Source organism: Phycodurus eques, chromosome 17 (assembly GCF_024500275.1).
Source record: "Phycodurus eques isolate BA_2022a chromosome 17, UOR_Pequ_1.1, whole genome shotgun sequence".
NCBI lineage: Eukaryota > Metazoa > Chordata > Actinopteri > Syngnathiformes > Syngnathidae > Phycodurus > Phycodurus eques.
This window is the reverse complement of record NC_084541.1, coordinates 16,257,998-16,284,373: the sequence shown is the minus strand read 5'-3', so window position 1 is coordinate 16,284,373 and position 26,376 is coordinate 16,257,998. Positions and strand designations below refer to the sequence as shown.

Genomic DNA, 26,376 nt, shown 5'->3' with positions numbered 1-26,376 from the left:
GCTGCAGCATGACTTTGTTTTCACCAGTAAGCCAATAAAGTTGGGGCATCAACGTTTTCTTTTTATAGTCAAATGGAGCAGCGTCATCACAACAATGTCACTGCTGGTGACTAATTGCCACTGTACTTTTTCCTAATATTCAAGTGGCGCCTGCAACGTTGCCAATTGGCTAAATCACGGCCGTTTAACACGGAAACCGCCAAGGCCGATGACCACTCGGGGAGGCCAAGCTTCTTTGTGATTTCTTTTGTTTTTTTGCCGATCGGCTTCACCTGTCGTCTCATTTTCTCGAAAGCGATGACGTCGGGTGACGAGCGGCGGCGGACGAAGGCGGAGTCGTAATGACCATGTGGCCCCCGAAAGGATGATCAGCTCAGCGGCGGCCCGCCCGGATCGCTCGGACGCCGAGTCAGCAAACTCGCACGCTGAGGTGAGCTTCTTTTTTCCCCCCTCTTTTGTGGTACCATTTTTTAAAAATAAATAAATAAATAAAATTTTTAAATACATTTTAAAAATTCATTCCACTTGGAAGATATGCAGCTGATTGGTTACATTACAGACTGTTTTGCACTTCAAGGAGGGTACCAAACACTGGGTATGGTACCGAAAGAGTCCTGGTTTTCCATTTACAAAAGGCACTTTGGGATACCAACTGCAGTGGAACGGTACCAAAATGATGGCGTTTATAGGGTATCAAATTGATTTGTTACACAAGGTTATTTTTATTTATTATTGTTTTTTTTTTTTTTTTTTTAAAAAGAGCCCAGTAAATAACAAGCATGCCAGCTTTGTTTAGTTGGGTACAATACACAAGGGTACCAAAATAACTTATCTATCATTTGGGCTACCATTTATTTTGTAATCCTCATTCCAACAACGGGTGGGTTTGTTTTATTTTAATGCCTTTTTGTATATTTTTTGTTTCCATTGCAATGACGTGGTACCAACTACAGAGGTACGGTACCCAAAAGATAGAGCTTGTCGTTAGGGTAAAATAACATCCAACCGTCGGGGTTCCTATAACAACAAACCTTACATTTTGTTTCAGTTGGCTAAACGACAGAAGGATAATTAACCGATCGCTTCTGCTTCTTTTCATTGGGGTACCAAACCCCAGTGTTTGGCACGGCCTAAAATTTTTTTTTTTCCCCCCAGAGTTTACAACAAGCATGGCAGTTTGGTTTCGTAGGGTATCTTAAAAAAGATTATATCTTTTCAGTGAGCCAAAACACACGATTGACCAATTATACGACTTCAAGCTGTCACGGCCATTGGAGATTGATAAAGTCGACGTGTGGACTATTCGACGAGTCGGTTCAACCCCGAACGAGTGTTTTGAAAAGAATTCTCAGAGTGCTCCATTGTATTCATTCGACACTTGAGTTCGTATGTGCGCCCTCATTTGTTAGATGTTGAGCGTATGAAAGATCATTTTTAATGGCAATTGCTGTAGTTTTCCACTTTCTTCTGATGAATTGAGTGCATGCTGAGGCTAAATTGCCCCCTTTCAGATCCCCTCACACCTTTTCCGCTCTCTTTTATTGCCAATTTGTACTTTTGACCATTTTCTATCATCTAGGACCATTCTTTACCGCTTTCCCAGTGGGACAAACACAGTAGTTACTCAACTTGCACTCGGAGGCATTCAGTTTTTAATCTTCAGAGTGCCCGCAGAGATAAAACTGCCTCAATTATAGCCATTATTGCACCATCAGGGGTATAAAATTCACTCCGGAATGATGGTTTGAATCATCAGAGAGTGAATATCGCAGCGATAGAACCGCTGTGCTTGGTGCCTTTCGTGCGTTTCGAACTGCCGGCCAATTTGACATCACCGAAATAATTAGTTGCCGCCTCTTAACCGGGCAGGAAACAGCCTCTCCGGTGAATAAACCCAAAGGCGGAGTGCACTGCAGCGTATTGTCATCTCACAACGGCACGAAACGGGATTTCTCAGGTGCCTCCCGAGGCAACAGAAAATAAAAAGGGATTTATTGAAATCAAACCAGCAGGCACGATATCCAAATCTGTCACATCTGCTAGATTTGCAAGCGTGGATGTATCGGGCTTCGTTTTATGGCGTACACGCTGTAAAAAAAAAATGACAGATTGAACTTGCAAGAACATTTGGCATATGCTGGTTGCTGCAAATGTGTTTACTGCTTTTTTTGGGGGGGGGGGGGCGGATAACTTGTGACCCTAAAAGACATTTACAATGGTTCCCTGCATATCTGCCATTAGCAAATTGTGCAATTCTCAAATTTCTTTTATGAACCCATCCTCTGTCATTTGTTGAAAAATTCAGTTTTTCACTGTTTTTTTTTTGTAATCGGGCCGGTAATGGTATTGCTATGGCGGCCATTTGTGGCCATCTTGGTGCCAAGGAACTATGTCGGGGCTTCACTTCCACATGCAGTCGCAACCGCCAAGCTCCGCCCCCCCGGTCGTCATGGTAATGAAAGCTGGACTCGCCACTGGCCCAGCAGTATATATGGAGGGCTCTCTTATCGCTCTTATTTTATATCTGTCTTTGTATCATCGGTAGATTTGATCCTGTTGCCATCGAAGAAAGTAAGTGTTTGTCCTATCAAAAGTGAATGTAAACTAGTTGTATTCACACGTACAGTATATGCAAATTTCTGCAAAAACAAAATAAAAACCCAAAAGTCTCGAATTGATTCCTGTTTGTCAAAGATGAGATAATCACCGCACTCTGACTGCATTGTGGTCCCGATGACACCTTGGGAGCGTTTAGCTGAGCAACAGCAAATGAAATTGCAAATGTCTTCTCGCCAGACATGAGAAGAATTATAAGTGCATGACGGCATTCATTAGGAATTCGCCATCTAAAAACACGCAAAATGTTTTTTTTAAAAAAAACACAAAAAAAACAACATCTGGTATTGTTAATAATGCTTTTAATTTGAATTTAAATTCTGTTAGTAATGTCTTGAAGCATCCATCATGCCTTTTCTATCCATTTTCTATGGCGGTTGAATTGGGTTCCTGGTTCACTGCAAGTGGGCGACACCCTTTATCGCAAGGCACGTACAGTAAAGATATCATCTGGAGTAAAATGCTGCATTACTTTCATCTATTTTAAGTATCGGGATATTTGATGGTGGAGAAAGTAATAACTTTTCCACTGCAAGCTTCCACGAATCTCCTCGCACGACATAAATACTGACACACATCTCCTGGATTTAATATTTACTTGCCCCGTCTCAGGCGACGTTTCGGCACGCGAGCATGTTTCTGCGATTCGACTCGTTTTTTTTTTTTTTTTTTTTTCGTTTTTTTGTTTTTCTTTTTCATACTTTTCCCCCGAGCTCCCGTTTCATATTTTATCAGCTTCTTCCTAAAAGCGTTCAAACGACTAAGCCGCCGCTGTTTTTCCATGCATCAAAAACGCTTTGCTCAATGGAAGTGGAAGGAAACTTTTACCTACGACATTGTTGAAAGAAAGCTTTTGGTAAATATTGATGTGACTATGGGCTGGGAAGAGAAAAAATGCAAAATATGAAGCTACAGTAAGTTTGGTCGAAGTTTTGGAGATTCCCAAATATCCTCAAACGCCCCTTTCACACTGTAAGACAAAACTCGACATAGTGTGCTTTCACACGGCTCCATTAACATAATTCAGGGTTTTTCTCAGTCCAAATGTCAATGAGTGTTTTCATTCCCTCATTCACTGCTAGCCGTTTTTGGAGCATTTGGAATTTTGAGTTCTGTGAAAACATAAAATATAATATCTAAAAAATATATATATATATATATAATATATATATATATATATATATATATATATATATATTTTTTTTTTAAATAAAAGAATTCATGTCATGACATTTTTGCTTCAATTCAGTGAACGTTGTGCTGCTCCTTCTGGTGTGTGCGCCTTGGCCACCTGGGGGAAGTATAACGCAGGCAGTAATACCCTCCATCCATCCATCCATTTTCTGAGCAGCTTATCCTCACAAGGGTCACGGGCGTGCTGGAGCCTAACCCAGCTATCATCGGGCAGGAGGCGGGGTACACCCTGAACTGGTCGCCAGCCAATCGCAGGTCACATACAAACAAACAACCATTCACACTCATATTCACGCTTACGGGCAATTTAGAGTTCTCAATTAACTTACCGTGCATGTTTTTGGGATGTGGGAGGAAACCGCAGTGCCCGGAGAAAACCCACGCAGGCACGGGGAGAACATGCAAACTCCACACAGGCGGGGTCGGGGATTGAACCCCGGACCTCAGAACTGTGAGGCAGATGCTCTAAACTGTCGGCCACCGTGCCGCGGCAGCAATACCATTTGTGTTATAATATTTCCGTGTGTTTTATTTATTTATTTATTTATTTTTCCAGAAAATGTAGGCTGAACTCCCAAGTCTGCACACTTTTTGGCCACGTTCTGTTGTCGGAAAATGGAGACGTCGAGTGTTATTTAGCACACACACACACACACAAAGTTTTGTGAAAGTTTGGCATGCGTTGACAACTTTGTGGAATTTAACTTCACTCTGTCTCCGTTCTGACAGTGATGGTGAAGAAAGCAAAAAGAAAGTGAGGGGGGGAAAAAGTGAGTCTGGGCTGGAAATAATGGCAGCTGATGTGGGAACAGAACAGAAGCTGCTCGCCATCCTCTGACCTTCTCTTAAACATCCTCCTTTTTCCACGCATTGATAAAAATAGCCCCTGTGACGACCGACAAAGGAGCACCAAAAAAACGCCTTCTGGCATTTTAATGCGCTTCCCCCTATGTCCCTTCCTGCACAATAATGGCCGCCTGAAGAGTCCTCCCATGAGGCTTTATTATTATAGGTACATATGCTGACACTAATTAATTGCTCAGCGGAACTCCACTCCGGCGACTTCCACGCGTTGCATACTAGGAGCAAATGATTTAGCATTTTGACCTTTTCCTTAAAGAGCCACGGACTCACCAAATTAAAGCTCATGGAAGGATATCTTCAAGACCCCACTTCCCCCACCCCCCGCCCCGGGATTGTTCCTATTGTAGAAGAAGTGCCGCTTCTTTTTACTTGGAGCTGAAAATTCTGTGAACTTTCCAGAGAGCTGCTGCCGCTTGCACTTTGTATTTTTATGGCAGTCAATCATCCGAGAAAGCGTCTCTACGTAACATTTTAACAAGAAGAAGAATAAAGCTCGTAATAGTTTCTCGACGAAAACGTTAGGCGTCGGGTCCTGGCTTGCGTTTAAATCTATTCATTTCCCAATGGTAAAAGCCTTCTGAAAATCCTTGAAAGCCCCTTTCATGCAAGCATTTATTCACTTTTCCCTTTAAAAGCTCAGCTCGAAGTGTTAGATTTATCACAAAAGCTTAAAAAAAAGAAAAAAAGTAATCATTCGGAATGAAAATTGAAGATATCAGCGTCTTTCTGAGCAGTCGTAATTACATTTTGGATATTTGGAGTTTTCATTCACAGAACTGCGGCGGTATAAGCGCCAAATTGCCGAAACGTCTTTTTGCCAAGGTCACGTTTACGATTCAGGCGTGTGGAGTTTCTCATTTCACATGTCTAAAATTCAGTTGCAGATATCTGCAACTGAATTTTAGATATCTTTAACTCCAGTTACAGATACCTACATCTTCATTTTGCCTGGTTAAAACTTGAGTTAAGATATCAGCAAGCTCAGCGTTTGTCTATCAAAATGTTGTGCATCAGGCTGCTCGCATTGTGTACTTTTTTTTTCGTGCGTCACGAGGAAGCGCGGAGGCAATTTTACTGTATTTTATGGTGGCTAGTGGCTACGTTGTTTAAAGAAAGCCTCGGGTAATTTTGATGCAAATGTAGGCTGGGAAAGCCAAGATACGAAATAATACACAAAGTTTGGGTGAAGTTTGTAGGGTTCCAAAGTCCTCAGAAGCCAATTTCACGCTAACTTTGTTCTCCTTTCCCTTTAAAAAGTCATGTAGAAGTGCAAAATCAGATTTGCTCTGACATTGGGCATCGAGTGCCGGCTTTTGTTTAACACAGATTCAAAACATTATTCACACATTCACTGCCATTGACGGCGTTCGAAGTCAAATGTCCATGTTAACTAGGAAGGCTGGCAGGAATGAGTTAAGTTGAGAGCATGAAATAAAAGAACTTTGAATTTGAAATTGAAAAGCGTTGAGACACATGAAGGGCAAAGCTATACACTGACATTGGAAAAATAAATATGACAAATATGCACTTCAAATAGTTTACTATTCTAATGTTTGTACTTATTTTTAATGGAAATGCAAATGCTGCAAATGCTTGCTTCAATGTCAATACATTATTTTCGAAAATGCCTCATTTTGTTTTCATTGCCAAAATGAAATGGCTGTGTCCTGACCATTTATCGCTAGAACAAAAACAATTTCCCCATTAAATCCACAATGTAGATGTATGTTTTTCATCAGCAAAAAGCTGTACTGAGGTCACAGAATAGTTGTGAAAATATTTATACACATTACTGTAATAACCACGGAGGAAACGTATTCTGTTTATTGTAAACCTACGCCATCTCGTGTTCACAAATATACACATTTTGACAGTTCCCTGGAACCGAGAGTGCAACGTAACCTTGAGCCACATGATCTGATCACTGATATTGTATGTAGCATAATGTGTTCCCACATACATAATGTATGACAAAAATAAATTTGACATTCTGGTTTAGTTGGTGCATTTTCTGTCAAGCTAAACATGACGCAAAGACAATTACGGGTTGCGTATTTAAAACGACTAAACAACTTAGTAATACGCCCGCTAGCATGCAATGGGAAAACACCACCGTAATATTCAGTAATATCAATATTTGAATACAAATGGTGAAGCAACGCATGTAGACAGACAATATCACAATACTCACAGGCATATATTCTTTTTCCTTTGTTTAAAAATATATATCTATTATTGCTGTTTTTTAAATATGCCTAAGGGTAGGTTTAGATAAATATTGTTGAGCGCGGGGAGATTTCCAGCTGAGTTTCCCGATGTATTCTCTTAATTGGACGTGCGCCGCTAAGATGCCTGCCCGCGCACACTACACTGCGCGGCGCGCTACACGCACTTCGGCTTCCAGGCCAGCTGCGTGCCGAGCGGAGGCAAACGCGGCGGTTGAATTATTAAACAAATCAACATATCCCGGGCTTGCGTGCTCATGTGAAATCGGTAATGAGGCCGCTGGAGATGCTTCCATAAGTTGTCTGAGATGTACTGCGTCTCTATTTGTCCCACACTGCGTTAGAGTGCATGAGCGTCACAGCTTCATTTAACTCCCATTCCGTTCCCGAGACCTCCTGCTTGATGGCTTCATTCATCATCGGTAATTTCACCAAACCGTCGGGTCTTGGCTTCCCCCCCCCCCCCCCCCCGATAGTAAAAACTCAGTCACTGTTAAAAAAATAAATTGGAATGTGCACTTTTTTTTTTTTTTTTTGGACTGTGTACAATTACAGTTATCCCTCGTTTATTGCGGGGATAGGTTCGGGACCACCTCCGCAATAGATGAAATCGGCAAACTAGAAATCACATATTTTTTGACTTTGTGTTTCAAAACTAATGATCCAACCATTTTCATGTGTAGCCTGTGTGTAATAATACGACACATTCATATGGTTTCGCATTCATAACAGCCCTCGAAGGGAAACAGTCTGACCCATAACAAAAATGAATTACATTTTAAAGCACTTTGAGTTGCGTTTGATGTATGAAAAGTGCTGTATAATCAAAGTTGGATTGATTGATGACATTTGATCAAGTTTTTCCACGGCAAACTCCTCCAAGCATGTCTTTTCCGAGCCTCGTTTTGCACACTGGCAGCAGAAAATGACCTCTCCCGAAACTGTTCCTAACCTTCGACTGAAGCATGTCGCACTAATGAATACCTACGGAAATCTGCATTATTCATAAGCTGCCTATCATGGTTCCCGCCCACACGCCCCCGCCGCGCCCCCCGCAGGCAGGCGACATCATCATCATTATCGACGCCCGACCCTGATCCGAGCACTTCCCAGCCCTCCCGAGAATCATCCTGTTTGTCAGTCTGCGTGGATTTCTTCTTTAGACAGCAAACCGGTTCAGGCTGAACCAACTACGTGCAAATTCCCATGAGTTCATCGAAGAAAACGGTCTCTTTGAAGAATTAACCGCTGATCCCGTTTCAGCACTATTCTGATTGTTGCCACAAAATGGCGGCAAAGCACTACTTTGGTCGAAATGAAGCGCCGCCACTCACTTCTACATAGTTCTTTGGCACCAAGGTGCCACAAAATGTCAGCAAAGCACCAATTTCCTCTTAATGAAGCTGCTCAACTCACTTCAGCATGGTTCTTTGACACCATGATGCCACAAAATGGCAGAAAAGCACTACTTTTGTCAGAGGAAGCGCCTCAGCTCACTTCAAAATAGTTTTTGGGGCACCAAGATGCCACACAGCGGCAGCAAAACACCATTTTTGTCCGAATGGACATCAACTCACTTCCACATAGTCCCACAAGATGTCAGCACATTTCACATTTACTTGAAATTGAAACATTTTCTGTTTTTAAAAAAAAAAGTCTTATGTTTTTCTCTCATATTAAAAAATGTCTTCATTTTTTTCTGTTGAAATATTTTTCAAAAAATCCTCATGCAATTGCCACTTTTACAAATCCATTTTCGGAATGTGTCAACTTTATTGTTTCAAAATCAACCACTGCCATTGTTACGTAAAACAAACACTTTGAAAAAAGACTCCAAATGAGCATTAAATTGAATACAACATGATTATTAAAATAACACAAGTGTTTTTTTCAAAGCTTGTTCACACTAACTGTTGCCGTGTTTTCCCTCTGTCGCGCTCTTGTCTCTTTGCTTACTCATAAATGATTCATTGGGCTCTTAAGACAACATCTTTGACATGCGCTTCCCGGGACGACGGGATCCAAGCTCCCAGCTGTGATCTCGGCGCTTGTTGCACGCGTCGCTTCCTCCTCACCTTGCTTTTCACCGCCGTTTTTGGATCAGTCAAGAAAATGTTCAAAGAAAAGCCGTTCCGCGTGTGCTTTCGTCGGGATCTTGAGTCGGGTTGGACTGACTCGAAAGTGTAGTTAAGTACGAAGCGCTCGTGCAAGATCATCCTTTAGCTCGGTTGTTTAATTTGCGCCAAGGTTGCATTGTTTCATTAGCTTAGAAACGGTTATGGAAAATTGAATTTGCAATTGCTTGTATAAAAATACATTTGTGAATTTGACTATTCACAGATGTCACATCAGTTTTCTGCTTGCGTGTTATTTAGGCTAGCATGCTTGCTAATGCTATGAATGCCTCGTGAAGATTTTTTTCATGTTGATGAAGTGAACTACTGAAATCAGTCGTTTATGTGACATAGGTTCATGATCGGGTACATGCTAGATGCATGGTGTCGATGCGTTGCTGATTATTCTGTATGTGCTGTTACATGCCGTAATAAATAAATAACTACAAAATACCGTGATCTGTTTTAGGTGCTTTGCTACCATATTGTGGCATCTATAGCCAACTGCAAACCAATTTTGGGGGGTCGGGGGTGGGTGTCAATTGTTTGCATACTTTCACTTTCGCGTACTGTTTTTGACGGGACACCACTGAAGAAATGACACTGCTAAAATGTAGTCAGTGTACAGCTTGGCTAGCGGTGTAAATTTACTGTCCCCTGAAAAGAATTCATTGCTCTGCAGTTGCCTAATCCGCTGGCAACAAAAGTGAGTGCACCCCTGAGTGAAAATGTCAACAGGACATGGTTCCAGTAATCTATGTCCTCAGTCTATCTGTCTTTTGCTTGCTTTCTTGCGTGTGATCTGTAGAAGAGCCCCCACCCACCCCAAGTGTGAAGTCAAACAACCATGTCAATCTTATGTAATCTGCCTCCCTTGGGAATTGTTTTCAAATTGTCATCACGACTGGGGAAATTTGCAGAACACATCCCGAACACCCACTTTCTCCTCCACATGATCAGGTAGGCTGGTCGGAGATCCAGAGCCACTTTAGAACGTGCTGGCGGTTTTCCTAGGAGGCTAGCAGCTTTGCTAACTTTGTATTGATTTATTTATTTATTTTGGGGATGAGTCCGTATCATGTGACGGCGAGCATACAGTATGAATCACTGGAGCGTGTCGTCTCCCTGCCGGCCCGAACTCAAACATGTTAAACGGCACAAATGAGTCCCACAGCTTAATTACGCTCCCGTTAGCCTGAGGCGAACTGTTTTCATACTCGCGTTGTTAGGAAATGATCACATGACTCAAGTTAGCAAGCAGCTGCATACAGGAATACATTCATCCATCCATGTTTTATATTGCTTTCTTTTTATAAGTGGAGCCTACGCTAATGAATAATTGCATTAAAATGCTAATTTGGGATTGCCTATGATAGCACGTTTATTCGACGTTGAATATTGGCAACGTCTCGGTAGGGCGGAGGCAATGCAAATGAGGGAAATTGGGTTACATGAGATTTTCTCTGACATTAAACATTGCAGTGTATCAACTATTCATACAGTCTAATACAATTATTTTTCAGCCGCTGGAAGGAGTTTTTGTTTGGTTACAAGCGCGTAGAGGAGGAAGAAGCGTGTTTGTGCCAAAATATTTGTATTTTTTATTCTCATACAATGATGTCTTTTTCCTCGCAAAAATGACTAATTTATTCTCATTTGACGAGATCAAACTCGTGAAATACTTTTGTAATCTTTCAGTTTTATGTAAATTAAGATTTAGATAAAACGATGTAATTTTACTCCAGTTTTCTTATGAATTTTTTATTTATTTATTTTCAGAAATGTTTTTCTTTATTCTCTAATTTGCCACTTTATCTTGGAAACTTACGACTTCATTTCCACAATGTTCTCATTTTATTCTTACAAAATGAAAACATTCCTTGTACTATCACGACTTTATTCTTGTAACAGGTTTTTTTTTTTTTTCACGTAATATTATAACTTTGCTAAGTAATGCTCATAAAATCACTTATTCTGATCATTTTTTGCTCTCTTAAGACTTTGACTCAAGATAGACATGGCTTGAAAAGACCATTTGAGGCTCATTTTAGGCTTGTCGGCTATTGTTTCAAAGACGAACCCGTCCAACAGATTTTATCCAATTTCTACCAAATTTGAACAGTATACTCGATAGTTGGACGACAGTAAATTGCGAAACATGAACTTTTTTTGCGTGAGGGTGGAGCACTGACTCACCATAAAACAAAAACTGTAAGTCATCTCCACAAGGTGAAAGCCTAACCAAACGACGTGTGTGTGTGATTAAAGTCCCCGCCTTAAGAGATTTATTGGCGGCCCCCGAGGAACCCACCTGTAATTCACCATATTCGGGGGTCGCCCATTGGGAATCCAAGCGTAGCAATGCAGGACAGTGGTCTGCATCGAGATGTAATTTGCCGGGAGTTCTTTAATGTCAGCCCTCTCGCTCTGTTTCATCGACTAATGTTGTCTGCTGCGAATCATCATCATCCGTCTTTCTGGCTAAACTCCCTGACGGGAACAAAAATGAAGAGCAGCGCATTCCTGCCGTTGTCTTCGGCGTCCTCCATTGGAGCGCAGTGATGAAGACTCAGTGGGATAGGGGGGAAAAAAAGCCAGTTTCGTCGGGGCGGTTCGGACAGATTGCATTGTGGGTCCTCGGAGAAAAGGGATAAGAGGCTGTCGTGGAAAAAAGAGAAAAGAAAATGGATCAAACGAAGCAGCAGTTTATGTTGCATCCCAGGACGGAAGAAGCGGAAAATGTCATCGGCACATGCTGAACCCTCAAACTTGTACTTGAACGCACAAAAAGCAGCAACACATAAAAACAGAGCATACAACAACAGCAACAAAATACTTTAACACTGAAGTCTTCTTCACAAGGAGAAGATTCGTCAGTAGATTTGAAAGTCTACATGAAGGATGAACCGCAGTATTGAGAGCGCGATAGAAGAACATTTGAATCTTGCCTAATTCAGCAGGCAGCAATCATTCTAAAAGCCATGCAGTTTTTTGGGGCATTCTTCACTTCCACTGTTCCCCTCGTTAAAACTTGTATAATACCCGCCACCCGCCATGCCGCGCAACCTCCGCGGCCCTCGTTCGTGTCGTCGTCACCCGCAGCTCATAATTAACGGCAAACCCGCGCAGCGCTGCACTGCACCGCACCGCACCGCACCTCTGGCTTTCCATCAGCATTCTCCCCATGTTCCCGTCGTCCCGGCCACCCGGTCGCCAAATTACCTCGTGAGCCTCTCAGGGAGGGAAAGGGCGGGCTGGGGCTGGTTTCCATTACACGCCCGGCAGATGGCGGGGGGCCCGAGGCGGCGCAGCGATCATTAACCTGCCGGGCTTGTCTCCGTGCGCACAGTTGTCGCTTTCAATTTGAAGCTCTGTCTGCTCTTAAAGCGCACAGGACAACTGTCACTTTGTTGTTGTCAGCACGTGGATTGTCCAAGGTCATCCGTAGCGTCGCCAACAGACATGGGAACTCGAGTCATTATGACTTGGACTCGAGTTGACTTGAAGCGCTGTTTTGATGACTTGATTTGGCAAAAAACTAAAAGACTTGAGACTTGGACTTGGGAGTGAAATTTTCAACCCCAAACAAATTTGACTTTCCTGGACCACAATAAATGATGTGACGGGCCCGATCTGGCCCGTGAGCCTTGAGTTTAATACGCCGACTTAGACTTTGTTGTTAACCAAAACTGTATTATTTAAAAAAAAAAAAAAAAATGGATGGAGAGCTCAGGTCCTGTGTTTAAGGGCTGAGCAATATAATGAAATGATCTTGATGTTGATCCTAATGTCAGTCAAACTCCTTTCGAGGACAGATGTTGAGTTCCCGTTTCTGTGATCATCATTACTTTTCCGGCTAATGAGATTTTAATGGAAAGCTCATCGGGTATTTAGAGGATGCTGAATATTGTATCGGCAAACATTGCCAATTTGAAACGAGTCTGCGGCCTATTGCATATTGGCTTCATTCATTTTAATGATGGATTTGACTCCGTGGCAGCCTTGACTCTAACGAGCTAACCTGGTACGGCGACATGGCCGCTTCCAAGGAACAAACCTCGTTATGATTAATTACGGCGGATTTCTGCTTACGTTGCGCCTGTAGCAGGAAGGACATTGCGACTCATCAAAAATTCATGCGAGACGGAAACCTGCTGGGGAAATGTCAGCAGAAGCCTTTTCCTGGTCGCAGCAAACGTGTTGCTAAGCAGGGTTCGCGGGGCTCAATCATCACCGCTAATCATAAAAATAATGACGCGAGTCAGCCAAATGAACAGAATTACTCCCAGAACGGGGAATTTTCACATTACAGTGAAAAAACAGATTAGGGGTGTGAGAGGTGTGGCTACTATGAAGCTAAATGTTTATTATGTTTATTGTCCATTGCTTTAAATAATTATAATAACACTTTTTTTTTTTTTTTTTAATTCGGCTCTTTTGTAAAACTCAAGGTCACTGGATAAAATAAGTGCTGTAAAACTGATTACCAGTGTAGCTATAACAGGTACTAACATGTTTTAGTTACTGAGAAGAAATATTTGTTTTTTAAATGTTGCTTGACAGATGATCGAATTCCACCCTAAAATTAATAAATAATGATCTAAAAATAAGTATTAATCTTTCCAATGATTAACTAAACCTATGTATTCATAATATTTAAGATTATTATTTTCAATTTTTTTTTTTTAATCGAGCAGAATCGTGAAAGGCTGAAAAAATTGACAGCAATTTAATCGAATATCAGCTAATAACAATAACAGCAATGATTATTATTACTATAACTAACAATAGTAAATAATGATACCAAAATATTTTGTTATAAAATTAACTGAAAGTTTTTGTATTTTTAAATATACAAACAAGACCAAATCTTCTCTCCTTTGAACTGCTAAAAAAGTGTTTTACCTTGAAATTCGATAGGACCCCACAATTAAAAACTAATTACCATATTGAAAACATGTAGTAGTAGTAGTAGTATAATTATTATTCATAATGCTTCTGTCCTTTATATATATTATATATTTTATGTATATATATGTATAGTATATATATTATATATTTTATATATTATCATTGTACGCATCGTATTGTTTTTATTTTTTTATTTTTTTGTACACTTCCTGTGAGATTGAGCCTCCAAATCAGGCACTTCTGACTTCGCCATCATGACAAGATTAAAAAAAATAATAATAAAAAATAAAAATACATTTTAAAAAAATCAACACACTCCAGCACTAAAATCAGCGCAGCCATTCTCTTGCATTCTGGCTTAGTGGAATCCACTCGTCGGTATTGGAGCGCGGTGCCCTGATTGCTCCATTATTTATAGGAATAATTGGTTCCAAATATGGCATGGTGAATAGGGGGGAGGGTGGTGATTTTCAGCCAAATGGAAAATATGGATTTGCTTTTTGGAAATAAACTACCTGGATGGGGCCGCTCTCGCTGGAATTTGACAGGAATCGAACTTGAGCTTGTTTTCCCAACTGCTTTTCGCATCTTTTCTCTCTTTAAGAATTATTTTTTTTTTCCGGTGAAAAATATATGCCAACATTTGAGGTTTTAACTTGCATGTGTGTTTGACTTTATGGGACTGGATGATGTGAGACAAATAGGAGCCCAAAGTAAAGACGGATGTGTTAGCTTCTTGCTAGTCACTTGACCAAAGTAGCCAAACAGACAATGTAGCGCACATGCTAAAAGTAGTGCACATACTAACATTAGTGCGTGTCATTGCTACGCCTTAGCTCTGGGCTTTTATTTTAATTTTTGTATTCAATTTTTGTGGTTTGTTAGCTTTTCGACTAGTGTGGTCAACGCGCCGTATTTTCTGCAGTTTCCCGCGCGACTGTTTTGAGCAGCAAAACAAGAAAGAGCACTTGGTCAAAATGTAGACTGCTATGTTAGCTTCTTGCTTGTAATAGTTTCATGTTTTATTTGTTTATGTTTTAATGCTCTTTTTTTTTTTTTTTCAATAAACACCGTATATTTAAACACCATAACGGAAGTCCGCTAGCTTAATACCAACATATAATGTGAAACGTCATAGACGGGTTTACGTAAATTAGCATAAACGTCACAATATCTAAAAAACTTCAAAAAACTGCCACTTAAACACACGCTGAGCAGCAACACATACAAACAGCATACAACAATATTCACAGGCACACTGTATGCTCTCTCTGCTCTGTGGGACCAGCGACTATTACTAGTTGGGGACCTTCCCTTCCCTCTCTTCTTTTTGTTAATAATCTCTATTTCTGGTTAGTGTGGTGTGTATTTTTTTTAAATGTTTTTGTCATGTTATTAGATAAATATTGAGTCTGAACTGCTTCAGCTGATGTACATGGCACAGTTGCATGCTGTTAATATTATGGTGGATTAAGATCGGCAAATCCCCCACGGAAGGCCGAGGTACTAAATGCACCGCCCGCCAATATCAAAATGAAAGGCGCTAATTAGTCCGATTGATTTTTGTTTTGTAGCCACGCTTCCCTGTGGGTCACCCGGTGAGCGCATTGTTGCTCGTCTTTGTAACGCGGGGAACACATTATCGCCACTGCAGTCGCTCGAGTTCCGTGAGTTACGCGAAGTGACACTCGTTTTGTTTCTCCATCACTCATCTGTCAGCGCTCGGCGTCCCTCCGGGCGAGTGTTCCGCCTGTGTCGCCGCTGCTATACAAATACACAGCAAATGTGCTGAATGTTGTTTTCGCCGGGAATAGTACTGTATACCCCAGATGGCCCAAATTAAAAAGAATTAAAAAAAATAAAATAAAATAAAAAATAAAAAAAACCTTTGTTCACAGCCAATTAGGAGCCCGGGCGGGTCTGCTGCTTGTGGTGGTCGTGGGGGTTTTCTCGGCAAAAGCAGCTGAATATGTAGTGTGGCACAGATGTCATCATGAATAAACACAGCTGCGTATTGGATTCAAACTGCACTCCACTTGTGTTTTTTGTTTGTTTTTTTGTGTGTGTGCCATTTCCCTCCTTCAGATGCAAGCCTGATTCTTCCGGCAGCTTTTAAAATAAAAAGTGTTTTCTCGCTATATCGCAGATCCTTATTAATTTTTTATCATTATGGATTTGAGCTCAGCACAGCTTCTGATGTCAAAGATAAAGATTAGGCAGTGATTTTGTCGATTATGAGGGCGAGAAAGTCGGACAGGTTTAGGCACCTGACACTCAATCCCAGTGTATATACAGTATGTATGGTAGAAACCTAGTGTTATACACATTCTAAAGCATTATGTACAATACCAATACAAAATATGCATGTAAAGTATTGGTTTTGTCCACTTGGGGTCACCATCCTCACGTTCTACACGGTGGCATCTGTGACTTTGAGTGTGTGTGGCTTTAAATGGCAGGGCCTGGCCTTTTGAGTGACATAAGAATCCGCGAATGAGAGTTTAAATGACTGTTGTTAGCTCAGGTTAGCCAGTCTGCATGTTGCGTCCCTGGGCGTCAGTTGTGGCGCTAGCAGCTAGTGTATGACGTTGCTTTTGTGTTTCTTTTGTTACCATTTGTTCAATAAAGCGATTGAAAGTGCAATTGGCAGTTGTGTCTGTCCTCTTGACCATTTGTGGGTGCATTAAAATACTTTCTAACTAACGGTGTTAGGCTACATGAAATCAGCTAACAATGTTTACGTAATTGTGTCGGCGCGTTAGTAGACACTTTACTATCGTTTATGATGCGTCATTTTCTATCTTTTCCCCGCAGCACAGTTGGCTTGTGGTTAGCACATCCGCCTCACAATTCTGAGGTTTTGGGTTCAGAGTCTCTGGTCCTGTCTTCCTCCCGCATTCCAAAAGGCTAGGTTCATTAAAGACTCAAAATTGTACAAAAAACCCTTTATACTGTGCATTTTGTTCTTTTACTGAACCCAACTATGACCTTAAAAATATACCTTAAGGTGCATACCCGATCACAATTTTCTTTTCCCCCCCGACGAGCTGTTACCTTTAGTAACAGGTCCGACTAGACTGTGTAGCTAATATGGTTGTCCATGCTTGACATGCAGTCCAGCGAGCACATTCCCTTGCTTTTCTGCCCCCTTTTGACGCAGGCCTTCTCAGACCCGCCTCGGCTGCAAAACAATCATTGCTCTTGTTTTGTTTGTAGTTTTCCTGCGCCCACACCAAACAACCCTCGTTGGCTGCCCTGCTGGCGAGACACAGCCTTGCATTTTCATCACGGCTTATGTGGGCGTTCACTGGCATGGAAACCCAAACACGGCATTTACTGCAATTACCAGGACATATGGAAAAAAAACAATTTTTAAGGGCTTCTTCACAAATAGTTGTCTGTGGAGTGCCTACCCCATCATCAAGTGTGAAATTAAATTCTATTAAGCTACCCATTTACAAAAATGTCTCTTTGAGTTAGCTGTTTTGAAATTTTTGTTTTGCATAAAACCGCCCCCACGCTGAGTTTCTCCGCCCATGACTTGGCAGCTGGGCTGGGTGGGGGTAATACGGCATTTTCAAGTAATGGCCAGACTACACAGAAAATCAAAAAAATAAGCAGAGCTGCATTGAGATTTTGTCGGATGCAGAAAGAACTAAGTGTTGGCTAACAGCATTAGCTTCTGATAAGCGAAACATTCTTGAATGCTAGGTGAAGTTTTCCATGTGGTGGGGGTGGGCGGACTGGTTTTTGTGTTTGGCAATGTCTGTTACACTACTTGACAAATGTATTTCAAAGTCTTGGTGATGAAGTGCTGTTTCCATGAGAGAACATGTCATCCTGAATGTCTTTTTGGGGGCCTCGGTTTTTTAGACCCATGGCTAAACTTGACTTGACTGTCGACTACGCCTCAGGTACACCATTGGTCGAGTAAAATAAAAAAAATTAAATTAAATTGGAGCAATTAAAGGTTTGCAATTTTCAAACCACTAGCAAGATTTGAACGTAGCCTGACTTTGTTGGCTACTGCTCAGCTTTCCGTGTTGCTTCTGAATGCTCTCAGCTGCCCTTTGCTCTGCTTCTGTTTGCTATTCTTATGCTCAGTTTTTAGCAAATGAGGAATGGGCATTTTTTTGTTTTGCTGTTGTCTTTAAAGCAAACTTTTTTGTTGTTGTTTGTTTTCGGGGTAAATTGGGTTACGAGCTAGGGCACGGAACAAATAAAACTTAGCCAAGGTACCACTATATTAGTAAAGCTTGGTTTACGCTTGAGGTCCGCGTGGCAAAATTACGTCATTTTAGCAACCACACCCGTTCACGAAGCGTTTCCGAAGTTTTCCGCACCGCGCACCTCCAACAATATGGAACTACGCGAACGGTCCAGTGCAGAAAAACATGGCAGACGAGCAAGAGCTCCTACCAGCAGGGGGTGAAACAATAGTGTTTTCTATTTCTATTATGGTGTAGTGTTGTTTATATGCCATAGATGCTCCACACTGCCGCCTGCAGTCTGGGAGAATAGCGCCTAACACCGGGGGCAAGCGGCACAATATAAATGATGCAAATGTTATGTTGTGTTCTGATTCCGTGCAGAATGTACATGTGTCACGCATAAACCAAGCTCAAGACACCTGGTTGTTGTTTTAAATTGAGATATTTTTTTTTTTTTAAATAAAAGCATAATATGTTAATTAGCGTTGTTGCGAGTGCTTTTACGAGGTGTCTTCTGAAGCCAAATGGGTCACAGGACAACAATGACTAAACTAGGGAAGCTCATCTAGCACACTGACTGCAGTTAACAGCAATTTCCAGCTCAAATTAGCCCCCATTTCCTCCCCTTGTTTGTCCAACAAAAGCACAGTGAGCGAGTCTGCTGGCTGCAGCATCAAAGCACGACCCCCCACCCCAAACCGTCAGCATCCGTCTGGCGGAGCAAATGGGATCACAGGGGGTGGGAGCTCCAAGGAGACGGGAGAAGGAGAACCTTTGTCCTCGGTCGCTGTTGGGAATTTGCATTCTCGAAAGCGCTGCTTCTCCCGCTGCAGGACTCACTGTGCACCCCTAACAATGTGCATTCTTAAATTGTGTTACCATTCTAATGCAAATGAGATAAAGCATATATACTCTGCTTTCTTATGTAGTTGTCTTCACACCAGCTATGTTTAATCCAGTTTCCACCCCAAAGCTAGTTTTCCTGTCTTGTGAACAAGCGGTTAGGGCGTCTGCCTCACAGTCGAAAGGTTCTGGCTTTGAATACTGGAGGCCAACCTGTGTGGAATTCGGTTAGGCTCTTTGACGACTCTAAATTGTCCATAGTTGTGAACGGCAGTGTTTATTTGTGCCCCGGGATCGAGTGGCAGCCAGTTCAGAGTGTACCCCACTTCTCTTACCAAATGTATGCTGTGCACAGTGAGTGACTGTAATCTGGAGATTTAAAAACAATAGAATAAAATACAAATCCTTTGTCATTGTATGGTGCAGTTACAACATAATTGGGGAGCGGGTGACCGTACGAAAAATACAAATAAAACTCAAAGCTGGAAGCTGCTGCGATTGTACGTGTTGCCATTTTGAAATATTCTCCCATATAACACCCACTTTACCATGTTATGTTTTTCCGCTATCTAATTTAAAAAGAAACCTTTACATTTCGATTAGTGAAACAAAACCTAAACTTTCTTAACGCTGCAGTTTCAAATTACATTTGACCATTGTTATCTGTCATACAAATGTAAAAACAAGTTGACATAATATTGCAAAAAAGGGTGTGGGGGGAGGGGGCTTGGCCTGGGTCGCCGTGACGACGTATGGCAAGTAAGCTCGGCCCCTTTCAACTTTCCAGCACATGTGGCTTCTAAATCTGGCAGTCAAGGCAGAGGGCAGTCTGCAAAAACTTCACTCGGCAGCAAGGGAGGAGAGGGAAAAAAAAAAAAAGTCTGACAGTTTGGGTCACGGGTGTCTAGGAAAGAGTGAAAATAGGCGGGGGTCGGGGGGTGGGGGTGGGGGGGAGGCGTTGTGGTGTTGGAAAAAGCTGACGAGAGAGTGAAAAGAAGTGCAGCGAGCACCACTTCGCTCACGTCCTATTTTGAACAGCCCAAGCCGAATTATTGCGTGGAAGCTTGACAGGAAACGGGACGGAAGCGAAAAAGCGCAGCAGGCATCATGGTAAGTTTTGCTTTTGCTCGGAAAGTGTCGTGGGCGTGGAGGTGGGCCGAGCTGGATTCCTCTTAACTCTTTCCTAGCCAGGAGATTTGAACGGAAAAGTTGCAACAGTCATAGAATACTTAGTTTTAGTTCCGCTCTGCGACCTAAAACAAAACCTGCTTTAATTGAAATTGTTTAATTTTGTGCATCCTTTTCTTCGCAGTTGTATCGTTCCAGATTAATTTTGATCGCTTGTTTTAGATCGCTTGCAATCCTTCAAACGCACTGTCCATCATCTGTAATAGCTCCTCCTATGGGACATCTTTAAACGAGCTTGTTTCTTAGTTTGTATGTTGTGAGGCCTTTTGTTAGGAATATTGTATTCTTTATATATTATAACATTGTTATATTCTTTATTTTGTTTAATTTAGCTGACTAGCTAGCCTCTACATTTTTAGCATTACCTTCAGTACAACAGTTGAAACCGGTTTAAGCTCTTTCTTATTTTGTGCATTGTGAGCCCTTTTGTCAGTGTTTGATTTCTTCCAGAATGGCTAGATTTTTATTTTTATATCTTTAACTTAACTAAAATTCTAGCTTGTTGTCACTCGCTAACAATGTTTCTTATATAGTCTATTATAGGGATTCCTGCTGTCCGACAGCTTTAAACTTGCTTGTTTCTGATTTGATGTCCTTTTTAAAAAAAAAAAAAATCAATTTTCTTCCACCACTAGTACACGTTGTTAGTTTTCTGACTTGTTTGAGCTCACTGTCTTTACTTTTAGCGTTGCCTGTAGTGGCGCCTCCTGTGGTTTCTCTTGTAGTTTCTTGGTTCTCATGTTGTGCGGTGGGCTGGGAACATGAAACCAAGCCAATGACTGCGATTTGTGAAGAAATGAAGTCCACTGCTCACATTTTCCAGCCATGTTTGTGTACAGCGAAGGGGAGGAAGCGGGGGCGTTGAGGGTTGGTTGGGTGACGGGGTGGCTCCCGGCCACACATTTGGTTTCAATTGCGTCGTCTCTCTGGGGAAAGGGAATCTGCTATAAATAAGTAAGACGGGGTTGCGTGCTGAAGAGTAAAGCTACTGGCTGCTGGCTGCGGGGAGCGCAGCGAGTGACCTCCCGAGGAAAGCCAATATTTGCTCGAGGGGCTTTTTGGGACGAGTTCAAGTCTGGAATCTTGATGTGGTCTAAAGTATTCAAAATTCATTTTAAAAAACCTATAGATTTTCTTTATATTATGACTTAAAAATTCAGAAAGCATGTTTTAGCTTGCTCGTTAGCCTGTGCATTCTTTTTGCGTTATGTGTAATAGCGCCTCCTACGGTACCGCAGTGCTTTAATTTTGCTACTTTCTTTTATTGTGCGTTTGGAGTCCTTTTGTTATCACTTTCTGATGGTATTTTCCCCTGGTTCCAGCTTGCTTGCTGGTCTCTACATTTTTCTAGTTTGACTCTTATAGCGCCGACCATGGTTAACAAAGAAAACCAGCTTTAATCTCTGCTCTTTTTTTATTTTGTGTGTTGTAAATGCAATTGTTAGCACTTTCATTGAGAACATCGTTTCTTTTACATAATTTCCCCCGTGTTTTAGCTCGCTCGCTAGCGTGTACATTGTTTTACCGTTATCTGGAGTCGCCCCCCCAATTTTACAACATTTAAAACTTGCTTTAATTCTTACTTTTGCACATCATTTTGTGCATCCTCGTTTTAGCTCGCTATTCTCAACATTCTTTTTTCATTATTGCCAATAGCGCCTCCCATGGTGCAGCAGTAAAAACCTGCTTTCATTTTCCTTGTTTCTTATTTTGTGAGTTGTGAGTCCGTTTATTAGCCTTCAGTGTCTTCCATAACTTCTAGATTTTCTTCATTTTCTGATGTTTTTTATTTTTATTTATTTTTTTGGGTAAAGGCTCATTCATTGGCAACGGAACCCTCCTTTGACCACGTCTCAAAAAACATTATTTCAAAATTGAGGTGCCCCAATACAGCTGTTGTGAAAAGTAATTAATAATTCCCAATTGATGCCTCAGGATTTGGCATTATTCTGCTCTCATTATCTCCATATTCACAACAAGGATATCCGCGGACCTCCAAGACAGGACGTGGCCAAAACCACGCTCGATTAAGCTAATTGAGAATATGTGCCTTTTCTAGCCCAGGACGTTCACGAAGGGCAAAGTTTGTGAACATTTGTTGTGTCATTCATTTACAATATTATGTGGACTTGTCTTCGAATAGACATACATACAGTAAGTGTTAAAACAAGAGTAGGATTGTTAAAGTCTCATTATCCTCTTTTTCTTTTCTTTTTGTGGAGGTTTCAGACGGATCGTGATTGTGCAGAAAGCATCGCCTCCAGCCACATGAAGCTTCATGAGATCCTTCTTCTGATATGAAAAATAATTCCCGGGTAGTCAAGAAGTTTGTAGCTGCTAGAGCACGGACTAGAATCTGAACTAACATGACACAGTTTGGCCAAATAGTCCCTCTGATGCAATCCGAAATGAGCATTACCGCTAAAGAATTTAAGACTTCACCCACCTGAAGCATCTGGGGTCGGAAATATGCTCAGTTCAATAAGATACGATGAAAAAACTGTGGCTGGCAGAATGCGGAATTGGAGAACCAGCACTGGTTTAACGCAACAAAACTTTACACAATAATCTCTGTAAAGCAATACTTAATTTGTATTATCGCTAAAAAATACCCTTGTTCTGGTTAAAAAAAAAAAAAAAAAAAAAAAACATGGTGGCCGACTGGTAAGCACAGCCACCGCAGAACCTGCATTGGTTTAATATGTGTAAAAAAACAGAGCTTTGCTTTGTTCAGATGAAAAATCCCCGGATTTTGAAAAAAGTTGTGGCTGCTCGAGTGCCGAATACAACCAGCACGAGTTTAACATTACACAGCCTTTCATGTCCGTCAATACTTAATTAGCATTATTGCTTAATAAAAAATAAAAAAATTAAAAATTGATTTGATGGTGCTAGATTGCTGACTTGTTTATCACAACACGACTTGGCAGAAAGATCCCTGTGACTCAATCTTTAATTAATTATTATTATTATTATTTTTTTTACAATTAACAATTCCCCTATATTAAAGAAGATTGCTGCAGGTAGAGTCCCGAATCGAACCCGCACTGGTTAAACTTGACAAAATACTCCCAGTGAAATGATCCTTAATTACCGTTAGCGCTAAGAAAATGTTCCTTTTTCTGACAAGATCCCCCCCAAAATATCCAGCAGATTTCTGCCTATTGAGTGGTGACAAGAACCCACTCTGATTTCCTGTGTGTCCTGCTGTTTTTCCCCCCTCCCCAATTGTTTTAAAGGCCTCGGTCTGAAGCAGACGAGGCACGTAGCGAACGCCCCGCCCCCAGCGTTCCAGTCGGCAGCTGTCACTCGACACACTTTTAGTCCTGTCCCCAAATATGTTGCGGCCTTCCAGCCCGCGACCCCGTGTCTCCGTTCCCCTTCGTGTTTTTCATAGTCTTCGCTCCTCCGCCAACCGAAGTCCCTGCCAACTTTTTTTTTGAAAGGGCAGAATTGAACAAGGTTAGTATTTGAAGTTAATCCTTATATGGTGTCCTCTATGGAACGCCACCTGATATCCAGCTTAAGGTCCCTGCTCTAGTACGCTCCTTGTCCTCTCTAGTAATACAACAAGTAGAATGACTGTCTTACTATATTTTTTGCCACTTTTGGCCTTACAAGTACACGATTGAACCTTACTAGTAAACATCTGTCCAGCACCCATAATACTACTAGGCTCAACAAATAGGCTTGTGTCACGCCCAAGTAGCCTTCTGGACCCTCCTAGTAGCACCAAAAATTACATTTAGTAACAACTAAATGTTTTGTTTTTTTACATACAACAGTTGTTCCACTAGTGCTCTTACTAGTAATCTTACTAGTGAAGACGAGCAGAGTAGTGACCTTAAGCTAGACAGTGAGACGTGTTATGTCAAAAATAGAGTAAATGGAGGGCTCTCAGGGGCTGCATTATTTAAAAAAAAAAAAAAAAAAAAAAAAAAAAAAAACATGCAAAAGGTGAATGTAGCAATCCAGTCATTCGACCCTGGAGGCGACACAGCATGGCACTTGAGAGGTGCAATTTTGCAAAGCTTTCAACTGTAAGGTAGAGCCATTAAAAGTACATGACAATTGCACTGTAGAGCCTGAAAAATGTAAAACTGCATAAACGCAGGTCTCAAAAGTGGATTTATTTTTTTTTTTTTCAGGGGGGGGGGGTGCAATTATTGATTGCGCCGAAGTGCTGAAAAGGATTGTCTGTAAAAAATAAAATAAAATACAAAAATAAATTTAAAAAAATACGACTTGTATGCTGAGTTACAAAAATGTTAGAACACAGATTCTGATTCACTGCATTGTTGTAGCGTTTGTGCTTTTAGCTTTGAGTTCGCGATACCGCGACTGCTTCTTACTTACAAATTACAGTATGGAAAAACAAAAATGCTGAACCTTGCTTAAGTTACCAACCACCACATTGTTCAAGTTGATATTATACCCTAAATTGCTACCATATACCATTGTGCACTAACCTCAACACGGCACCACCCCAAAATCATGTTTAATCGCTACTTTAATACGCTAACAAATCCCTGATCATCAACCACACAATAAGGCTTTAAAGCTTCACAATTTATAGCAAATGACTGTGGTTACATCATCGTCCCAAACTTTTTTTTTTTTTTACAGCTCTTAGAGCCATGAGTCATGCAACAAATAAAATAATGAACTGACGAAGCATTGTAATAGGCAGAAATAAATCTGTATGAAAGTTACTTTCGTGGCTGACCGCTTCCTTCTGTACCGAAGCATTACAGCGAACCATTTTTAAATAAACAGGCTTTCAATCGTTACTGTCTTAAAATTTTAAAAAAAAAAATAATTTACAGACTTGCAATCTTGAGGCGACAAAATGCCGCACGGCTCCTGCAGATTGGCGGAAGAGGCGGAGTAAATATAAAATATAATGCGAAACACCATTGATGAGCTAATAGAAATTAGCATAGCTATTGCAATAATAACAATAATGAACCTTCAAATGACTCCTACTGTAACACACAGAGCAGCAACACATACAGCGCATACAACGTGTTTGATAGTAATGATTCTTTATGTTGAAAGGCCTGCTCATGACGATTCCTTTGGTGGATGTTAAACAGTCATACATACTCATATCTTTTTTTTTTTTTTTTTTTCCCCCTTCCCTAACCTCATCACATCAAAAAGTTATTTTGGCCTTTCATCCTTTGGGCGGCTGCGCGTTGCCGTGGTTTACAACTCTTTGTTTGCTGCGTCAAGCGGCGGCTTGACAGTGGAGCCAGAACGATGGTGGAGCCAGAACGATGGGCACTTAACGCAAATGTTATTGTTTTAGCAGGTTAGCAAGCGGCGTGGCGCATACCAATGATCAGTCAGCCGGCTTCCAAAAGCGAACACGCACACAAACAAATACAACAACAGGAAAATCTGACTTTTAAAGAGACGGTTACGTCGAGAGTGGGATTCGTGGCGCCGGTGAAGATAAAACGGGCCAGACAGCTTGGGGAATTTGTGCATTGAAGATTCATCCAGAATTGCGTGTTTTGCATAAAAAATACTGTTAAGGACATGAACTGACTCTGCTGAGTTGTAATAAACCATTGGGAAAAACAGCACAGACCTCCAACAAGGCTGCCAAAATCATTTTTCCTTAGCCTTTGGTTGGGTTTCAGGGAAAAATCAGTAGATTGTTTTTTTGTTTTGTTTTTTACATCTGTGCTAACATACAGGGCAGCATGGTGTACTAGTGGTTAGCACGTCTGCCTCACATTTGAAGAGGGAAAGCTACGGACTGTTCAAAAGAAATTATTATAACTGGGCAATATGACTTTAAAATAAAATGTCTTTTTTTTTTTCCCACAAAAATCTGCTTTCCAATTTTGATCGATTTTTTTTCTTTCCTTATTAACCGTTCACTGATAGAAAAAGCAAATGAAAACTAGACAATGCACTTTCTGTAGAAATAGTGTGTTAATGCTATGAAGCTGAATTGAAATGCTGTGGAATCGATTTAATTGTTGAAATGCGGAATGTGAGACTTGGAATGGTTTGAATAGATCGAGAAATGTGTAAGGAGGAGGAGGTAAATACAGTATATAAAATCGCTGATTTATGAATTTTAATGTTGGAAATTTGTCAATTTCTGGAACGTGACAAGTAGGTCCTAACATGTCCTGAAAGAGCGGAATATTTTGATGTTGGAATGGTTTTAATCGGTAACGAAATGTGTAAATG

The 26,376-nt window shown here is 41.1% G+C and overlaps 1 protein-coding gene across 4 annotated transcripts in view; it reads left to right on the top strand.

Annotated features, from left to right (window-relative positions):
• Positions 1-26,376, top strand: part of sgcd (sarcoglycan, delta (dystrophin-associated glycoprotein)) — a 124,724-nt gene that overhangs the window by 44,559 nt on the left and 53,789 nt on the right. For 3 of the 4 annotated variants that reach the window (XM_061703085.1, XM_061703086.1, XM_061703087.1), the window contains one exon: positions 296-430. In XM_061703085.1, the coding sequence (XP_061559069.1) occupies positions 365-430 (66 nt within the window). In that variant the 5' untranslated portion in view covers positions 296-364. Of the gene's footprint in view, positions 1-295; positions 431-19,948; positions 20,089-26,376 lie in introns of those variants that run through there. The other variant, XM_061703088.1, reaches the window with a different exon arrangement.